The sequence below is a fragment of the Erpetoichthys calabaricus genome, chromosome 8, assembly GCF_900747795.2.
Source record: "Erpetoichthys calabaricus chromosome 8, fErpCal1.3, whole genome shotgun sequence".
Taxonomy (NCBI): domain Eukaryota; kingdom Metazoa; phylum Chordata; class Cladistia; order Polypteriformes; family Polypteridae; genus Erpetoichthys; species Erpetoichthys calabaricus.
In genome coordinates, this window is record NC_041401.2 from 84,943,957 (window position 1) to 84,953,951 (window position 9,995).

General features: G+C 34.3%; 1 protein-coding gene across 1 annotated transcript in view; it reads right to left on the reverse strand.

Annotated features, from left to right (window-relative positions):
- Nucleotides 1–1,635, reverse strand: part of p2rx1 (purinergic receptor P2X, ligand-gated ion channel, 1) — a 59,874-nt gene extending 58,239 nt beyond the window's left edge. The window contains exon 1 of the mRNA XM_028807019.2: nucleotides 1,448–1,635. Within this exon, the coding sequence (XP_028662852.1) occupies nucleotides 1,448–1,569 (122 nt within the window). The 5' untranslated portion in view covers nucleotides 1,570–1,635. The remainder of the gene's footprint in view (nucleotides 1–1,447) is intronic.
- Nucleotides 1,636–9,995: the final 8,360 nt, after the last annotated feature.

Sequence of the window (9,995 nt, forward strand, 5' to 3'; positions counted from 1 at the left end):
TTTTTAAGACATAAAAAAATATTTTTTGGAAATTGTGTCATCACACATCTACTTTAAGTTGATTGAAATGAAGATAAGCCTGTTTCTAGGCTTTATGTGTCTTTTTCTTTCACAATTGACATCATTTATTTAGATATCATGATAACTAGGTTAATTTATGAAAAACAGAATATGAACCTTATTGACATAGCATCACTAGTCACATTAGGCTGCCACAAAGCATCACCATATTCACCAGTGGAGGAAAAAGAGGACTGAGCAAAGTTATCTTGAATATTCCAGCTAATGTATTGCACACTGTACATTCAATGAGCAGGTTTTCTTATTATTGTGAAATATATTCGTTACCTTGGCCTAAATAGTTACTTGGCAATATTATTATTAAATATGTGGGTGTGGCTAGTGATCAGATGACTTGCCAGTTTGATTAAAATGTTAAAATAAAATGTATGAAAACATAGATTTATTTTTTGGGTTTGCTTAATTAATGGGAAACCTGTTATATAATGCAAGAGTGTGTAATCGACATATTCACATTTTTTAAGTTACCATACAGTGATCTGGTTTACAAAATAGTTTATAGTTATAAGTTAAATCTGTCTGAGTTAACCCAATTCATTTCGATGTTATTAGAATCACTCGTTTGCCAAGTGGTATAGCATATTCACAATAACCTGAATTTGAATTGCTCGATTTACTTACGTTAAATTTTTATATTAACTCAGTTAAGTTCCCCCAACAAATCATTTCTTGAATGCACATCACCACTGAAGAGATTATGAGGGGGAACTTGCAGTAATTATAGTTGTTTTATTCATTTTTTAATCAAATTTATCATATTCTGAGCCTTGATACTGCCTTCCTAATTAAGTCCTCAGCCCCGACTTTGAATTGTTGAACGTTTGTTGAACCGAATAGGTGCGGGTTTGCGATTAAATTAAGCTGACCCGTGCCGCACTCTACATCAGCTACCAAAGGTTGCATTATGTTGGTCACCAGTGAAAAAATGCTACCTATTTCAGGAAGGACGCCGCATTCCCCACAATAAATACATTACGAGTAAAATATGCAATATTAACAATCAAATCATACGCAGCTGGGTTTGTGTCCAGCAGTACCATAAAAAATAAACGCCCTGCTTCCCTACCGGTCTGCTCACCTAACATGTATCTTTGTGTTTGCTAGTCAATTCTTTTTCATCTGTTATGTGCATTTTCGGCGTCTACAGTATGTTTTACCACGGGACGCGCAAATGCAAGAAAAATTAATGACAAAAATTACAAGAAAAGAAAATGCATGTGTCTTTTGTGTTTTTATTTCAACCAAACTAAAAGAAAGAAACTTTTTCATGCGCCATTTGAGTCCATAAGAATGAATTCCTTTTTAAATTCTCACTCTGTTATACGGCTTGCAGGACGCCCGAGTTCCTTACAATACCAACACTCACCCAATGATGTAAACCAGGACCCCGAGCTGAATGAGCCGACAAACCACCCCGATCTTACGGTCTTTGAGAAGAGCCATGCGGGGGGTTTCATATTCAAAGAAGAATTCCGAAAAGCATCCCATGAGTACACTCTTGTGCTGAGAATTAGCCGATCGTTCCCTCTTCGAGTTCTGCGGGCTAAATGATAGAACTGACTGAAGGACTGCCGCTGGGCGGGGCTTCACATTTTGGATTTGGGTTTACAAAGCCATGTAACGATAACAGGCGCGCGCTGCTCACACCCTCTGGCTACGTCGTCGGCGCTCATCATAAAGTAATTAAGGCTGTTTGTTTAACTTTATATTTAAGAAATAGCATCTGGTACTTTAATTTATTGAATTAATGTATTATACCTCTGTATACCAGGGTTACTGGATGAACATTCAATCACATGGATATTTGTTTAGACATTTGCTTATTTATCTTAGTTATGCATTAAAAATGTTGCACTTCCTTACGTGCAGTGCAACAATTGCTAGTGCATGAACACAGGAAGGCCCGTATATTTGCATACTAAGAGTGTTGGTATGGGAACAGCCTAAAATTATGTGTAGTGGCACTTTATCAAGGCTATTGCCTATATGTTGCCAAATTATGTGGATGCTAGCACTTTATTTGTGTGATATGAAGATGGATTTTTTGATTGATGTTTATACTTTTACATTTGATAAGTGGCTATTTTACTAATAATGCATATGAATAATATGGTATAAGCTAGAAAAACTGTAAAGTATAAAAAGAAGACTTTTGCACTCTGGCTTGTTTGGTAAATATAAATAGAACTTGCCTGCTTGTTTTGCTCCACGGTTAAAAAGTCAGGAATACTTAAATGAGGAATTTGCAGTCGTCTGAGATGACACATTCACCACAATCTAGACAGACAAGCATTTTACACTGGCCCACAGGCATAGGTGAAATACAGAGCAGTACAAGGTCTAAGGACAACGGTTGTGCCTAGCCTTGAGTAGTGCAGAGGAACATAGACAGAGCTTGGGAAGGCTGTTTGCCACTAAACTACATTGATCCATGGGGTACCGTAAGGAAGAACCAGGCAGGTTTAGATATGAAAGCATACCAAAAGTTGCTGTTTCTTCCTTTCTGTCCACATTTATCCATAAGCCATGTCACACTGAAGACCTACCAGCTCAGAAATGTAATGCAAGATTGACCTGATACCTGATTTCGTTGGGTGCTCTGCTGCTGCAAAACCAGGTAGCATAGTTATCACATTCATTATCACCTTGCTTTTGATTTAGGCACATTTAGAATGCTAGACATGGAGAAATGAGCTGGTACACTTTTAACATACTGAAAAAGTGCTATATGCCTTCTGGAAAGTGATTAAATGAAAAGCAACTGTCTCATGTATACCTGCATGTCTTTGATATGTCATCAGGTAAAGCAAAGTATATGTAAAAAGAGATAAAGTATTACTTATTCTACAAAGTTGTTTTAAAATGGCCTGGGCACATTTGATGGTACCGCTAGAAAAGTTCACACAGCAAATCAACACTATGGATGTAAAATCTTACACTTTTCCAGTGTACATTTGGCCCCACACTGGAAAGTGTAAAATTAACACTATAGAAATAGTAGCACTTTCCACACCATTAAAGTGTAACTTTTTGAACACTGTGTAGTGTAGAAATAGCAATCTTTTATAGTAAATCTATTTACTTACCGAGTTAAGAAATTACACTACTTAGTGTGGCATTAATACTTCTAGGTGCTACATATTTCACTCTCTAGTGTAGAAATAACTTTTAATAGTTGCCTTAAATATCTGTAGTACTAGGTAAAAAGATGATAGAGATGACACTGTTTTATATATCTGAAGAAATAATGATCTATTTCCAAACTCGCATATTCCAGGAGAACTGATGAGTGATATACTGTATTTGTATATGTAAGCAAGAAAATTTCTTTATCTTAAGACATTTCACCACACTAGAGACATATTTTTACTTCACACCTTTAATTTAACAAAATATTATATGACCATCATCCTATTTACAATAGTTACATATGTATAAGATAAAATACAGTAACAATGTACTTAACAAAACAAGCTATTTCCATCAATAATGTCAATATACACTGGACTAAGAATTGTCCAACAAAAGTTATAACAAGGTTTGTACAGTTTTGTGAGGAGTTTTTTTTTTAATTTTTAACTTGTATGAAAACATAGTTATGCTTTCACTAGCTATGTCTAATTTGCTGGTGCACAGAATAATGGTTTTCACAGTAACTACCAAAAGAGTAAAAAAAATGCCTACACCATAACAGTTTTTATTCACACCATCACTCTTATCTTATTTGAAACATTAACTAAAGACTTAAGTTACACATGAACAACCATCAATATGCATTATTTCCTAAAAAAAAATAACTATCCTAATTATTATGTACAGTAATATTAAACCAAACAATATATTTTTAACATGCAGAAATTAACTCTGAAATGTCAGATCGTGAAGAAAACTAACAATTTCTATATAGAACATAGACCACCGATTGACAATAATTAAGACATTATACAAGGTAATTTCTAAATTATATCAGGTATTCCAAAACTTTAACTATGTTGCTTCAGTATGCACAGTATCATTTAGTGTTGTTATAAGTATGTATTTATATTTATAAAAGAAGTGATACTGCTGAGACATCTTGGCCTAATTACTCAGTCTTCTCTCAGTCATGAGGTACGGCCTAATAAATGTCTAGAAACCAATATTAAATAAAAGCCAGAACATTTTTTCCTGAAAAAGTTTAATGGGGCCTGATGGTCTTGTTCATTACTCACTCTCACCCCTATGTACTGATCACTTACTTTAACTGCATTGCTTCACGTACAGTGAACAGCCTTAAAGTCTAACACTGTCATTCCATTTCCTGTATAGTTACAAAAAATGTTAATATTAAAAAGTGCTAGGAAATTGTAGATATTCTGCAAGTAAATTTAGAAATATACGTTCTATTTTTAAAGAGCTACTTCATTTAGAAATCCTCAGTATCTTTTCAAAGATCCTGGAAACATATAGCTGTTCAAATTAAGCAACAGGATGTCACAATATAAAAACAATTATCTTCACCTCCATAAGTTGCCTAGAGGTCAATTGGTTTGTAGTATTTTAAATGTTCCACTTCCAATACTTAGATATCTTTCAAAGCTCTTTCCTGTACACTAAAACTGTGAAGATGTTCAACAAAGCAAACTATATCACATTCAACTGTAATTAAATAGCACTTTTTATTTTTAAGAATTATACACAATATATTGCTAAAGACAGGAATGTCATCTTCAGTTTTATTGCAGACCATCAGCCCTACTTTATACTCAACGCCACAGTAGCTAATCCATCCTGCACAGTTAACCTCACTGTGTAGACTAAACTGCAGTGTCTGCGCTAAATTTTCACAGTCTAAGAATTCACTGAGTAAGACTGTCCTAACAGAACCATATTCAATTTGTTTCAGTGGTGAAGACTCCCAATGATATGCAATTGCCATCTGATGCTTTTTGGCAAGTGATTTGGTTAGGGTCTTAAAATTCTTAACAGTGTTTTTGAAAAATCTGTGCTTAGCTTCACATCTCATATACCAGACACATAACAGCGGACCAATGTTTCGAATCGACGAGGAATAATGTATCATATTATGATGTTTTGGAAGTAATGTTTTTTCAGGAAACAGCACTTTGAAATGTTTACGATGTTCTATTATTAAATGTTTAAGATGAACGGTCATACCCTCAGTAATACTGTACAAGGAGAAAAAACAATGTTTATAATTTGCAACTAGAGCACTAATAGATGCCAGTGTTTATTTCCCTCTCTGACTACATCATCAAACATAAGTAGAATGTTTCTTATAAGGCACAATGTTTGAATGGCATTTAGACAAATATTATTACCAGTCTGTTCCAAATTTAGTCTTGTGGGCCAATTTCTCCCCTCTAAAAAGCCATAATTCAAAGATTAAACTCTGCAATGCAGGTCATCTGTAGAAATAATGTTTTCAGTAAGGTACAAAAAAAGCAATTTAATTTCATATTGGCCTACTCCTTCAAGAATGTTGTGCATTATATCTAATGCAAAATTATCACACACATGAAAATATTACAAACTGTTAAGCAGGAAAGACTTTTTCAATCCAAGCAGCGATTTTAACCCTGGATCCCTCATTAACTCATTTTGATGCAATCTGCACAAATCTTTGTCACGTAAGCTGACATCACTTTCATCTTCACTGAACAAAGTTTTGCATTGGTCCTTGTCCATCAAGCAGAGACGGCAGTGATAGCTGGCATTGAAACACTCTACAAAGCCAAGAATTGTGTGCATCCCTAAATTATCACCGTTGACCTGTGATAAGGATCCAAACACTGGCTCCTGGGAGAAAGAAAGCTATAATCCACTACTTTCAAGAATTTTAATATCATCAACTAATGGCTTCAAAAAAGGATCAAATCCATACATTTTAACATCTTGGGAGTAAAAAAGTGAAATCATGTGAACATTCATTAAAGCTGAATTAAACCTTGGTGGGAAATTTCTGAGAACAAAGTATAAGCAACCAATCTTATGTACAGCATGCCATGTTTAGAACCCAGTGGATTTGCTGTTTCAAAATCATCACAGAATATCTGGTTTGCAAAGCATTTTTCTTTTGAGAGAACAATGGATGGGTTTTGAAGTAGCTTCCATCATGGAAGTCAGCATAAATGTTATCTTTTGTTTTTCTGCTTTCAAGAAACATACTGCAGATGTCAGGGTTTTTAAAAATACATCTTATTGACTCTAAAATTGGAACATATATAAATTTATCACTTACAGGAACCTGATCATAAGTACCTGATCTTGGATTTCATCTGCTATCATACCTAACTCCAAGAGAGATTTCGATTGGTTCAATTACTCCCCACTTTTTAGTAAAATACCTTGTTTACTTTCTGAATTTAAACTACTGAAGGGGTTATCAATACTTCCAATGGATGATTCTATATCTGATACATTTATATTATGTGATGTAAGTGAAGCCAAAATATGCATTTCATTAACAAATTCTTCCATATCCCCCACTACTGATGATATAATACTATTTGCGGTACCACTTGCTTGCACCTTTGCTATTTGGGATGCACACATTTCTTTAAGGTGGTCATTTGTAATGCGACAAGTTGGGGGAATCTCAGTTACACAAATATCACTGAATTTATGCTTGCATTATGCTTGTCGGGAGAATTAAATACAGTACATTTGTAATTTCAGGGTAAACACATTGTCTGGTATCATTTACATGGGCAACATTGAGATGTTTTCTAAATCCGGCATATGAGTAAAATACTTCTTGAGTTAAGTAAGTCTTAACTTTTAACCAGGGTAATATCCATGTGCTATTTTCAAATGCCTAATTAATGCATTGCTATCTGCATATGACAACAAGCATGAAAAACACTTTTAACATATTTGTCATTATGATGACTGAACAGCAATCAAATAAGTTTAATTATTCAATATTTTTGCTCTTAATTCTTTAACCCTTGGTGATTCCCTCACATGTCCAATATTAATGTTGTAAACAGTCGTTTGCGAGAATGTATATACACTAAGGCCTCATCAAAGGAAATACTGAATACAAAATGAGCCGTAAAAAGCTCATTGAATGCTCTAAAAGAACTTCTTGCCTGACATGGTATAAGTTGTTTGTCCAGGACAATATAAAAGTCATGGATCTTGGCCTTTGTTGTTCCTACTTCAAGAAGGTAAGGCTGGCGACCTTCATTTTGGCTGAGGTGTTCTTGAATACTGCAGCACGACTGACAGAAAAAAATACAAGCAATTATTAAGTATTTAACTTAATTGACATAATGCATTACAATTAATTAATATTAAAAATAGAATATACCTTATGAAACTGTACCATATGGTCAACTGCCCCACTAGAGGTGATTTTTGGCACTTTTTTCCTCCAGCTGGTGGTGGCAAAAGATAGACTAATAATAAAATTGAGGCCATGTCTGCATCCCAACGTATGGAATTTTAAAATTCACACTATTAGCTTCTTAAAAATACCACAGTAAAAACATGAATGCTCAAGTATATCAAACTGGATGTTAAATATGTTTAAAGTGAATACTTTGTTTAATTTCCAGATGTTGGGGAGATGTTTGCTACAGCACCCCAGCATTTCACTAATCATTATTCATTCATCTACTCACCAATAAACCCTGATGATTCATGATCTTCACAATCAAAGATAGATTCTGCACACTTCAGCAGAATATTCAAATCAGCCATCTGACCTGTCAAAGAGATCTTGCTTCTTTAATAATCTTAAAGTTAAAGCAGGTATCCCACTTCTCAAGCAATTTGGAAGATGTGTCAGAGCCAAATGAAAGACTGAAATCTTGATTTACCTTTAACACATTAAAACAGAATACATATAACTTAGATTTACAAATTCTCAATCAAACTTTACATTTCACAATTACTTCACACCATATGCTTTCAAGATGACACTGACTAAAATAAAAGGTTACACAGAAAAAAAATCAACTGACTACTAAGTATATGTATAAAACTGATAGATAAGTAAAATTTTAAAAGGTTATTCTATGGCTCAGTTTTCATTTTTATCACTTATAAAATACCAAGCCTTTTGTATCCAAAAACCTTGGAAAGACAGAAAGTACAGATGTCCATTTTCTCTGGGTCATACACCAGTTGCTGGCGGTATTGAAATGTTTTTCTCATACAGTAAATGAGTACTTTATCTGAACAATGAGTCAGGAAACATACTGCTTCTCTGCAACTGTCTCCAGTTAGCTGTTCTTCTGGATGAAGAATTTCTCGCACTGAAATTGGACCTCCAGTTTTATTTTGTTTTACTTCCTTGCTTTGAAACAAAGTCTTGCACTGCACCGTTTTTAGGCGCCAAGCAAGGTAACCAGTACCGCTCTCTGTATCATAAAAATGTTCTTTAAAAAAATAAAATAAAAAGAAAACATATTATTATATATGCCATCTCTTAAAACGTTTACAGCATAATAAACTGTATGCCAGTAAGAAAAAAAAAAGATTTTGGTCACTTGCATATCCTTTTGTAGAAAAGGGATCCTTATGAGAAGGAAAAAGAGTAACAATCCCTAAAGCATATTTTTCTCTTATTTCTTTTGCTGGAATTCGTCTAAAAAATAAAAAAAAGTATCCTTTATAGCTGATCACACATTATTGCATTAATCTATCCATCCATTATCAAACCCACTAAATCCGATTTGGGAATGTATGGGATCATAACCTACCCTGATTTACTGGATACATGGCAGACATTTGCCAAGCATCACATGGCATGCTCAAACATGTCAATATAGACTAATTTAGAATTGGAAATTACAGTAATCTAACATGCACATCATGTGGGAAGAAAACTTGAGTACCCACAGAATTGGAGAACTTTCAGAATTTTAAAGTTTATATTCTAACAGAAACATTGTAAAACTAAACCCAAATAAAATATACAATATACTGCATTTAAATGGAACTGTTTAATCTACTGACATTTCTTTACATCCACTCATTCATGCATCCATCCATTTGCTTGACCCACTTATCCAGGGCATTATATTTAAGTATATGTTTATGTAACTTAAGATATAGTCGTACCCCTGTTCTTCTGTCATGTATGCATCCAACATGTTGATGAGCTGTCTCCTTATGAAGTCACTGAGTGTTCTTTTTTCCCAGTACAGTATTCCTGCATTATTTTTTCTCCGCCAGGTTTCTTCATTATAGCCTAATGTTTTTAACAAGCTAAAAAAAGTCAGGAGTAACAACAAAAAAGTAAAGGTCTTAAAGATACTTCTCTACAATGAGAAATCACATACTGTAATGAAAATATAAAATGTTATGATCACGTATTAAACAAATGAATATGTAGCTATACCTCTTTAGCATCTGTGTCAGTGCAGGAGCTGGGGGATGAGTGTGTCAAATGAAACTCTAAATAAATGCAAAAAAGAAAATTCAGACACTTTAAAGACATTGTACTCAAAGCGCTTCTACCTTTTTGTTTACAATAATACATTTAATACTCGTTATTAAAACATCAGAATTCTGTAATTAAATAGCCTGACAGTCAAGTATTCACAAAAGTCTGTGGCCGCGATACACTAATGATGTTTCCAGCCTCTTCCAATACATCACCCTGAGACGCTGTCGCAGTACAGTGATAAGTAAAAGCCGATAGACGCTAGAATCTACTGTAGGAACACCAAGAGGACTCTACTTACCAGCGCCGACGTATTTCACAATGTAACACATTTCGGGCTTTAACTTGACTATTTCGCCAAACACTTCCTCGTTTGTTTCTGTTCCAGTGTCATCGCAAACATGCATAATTAGATCTTCTGGGAGCCCGAAGTTTTTCACCACTTAATGATATAAAGTAAAAGAAACAATCACAACTTTTACATTCGCTTGTTTTGAAAACTCGGTCAACTCAATAG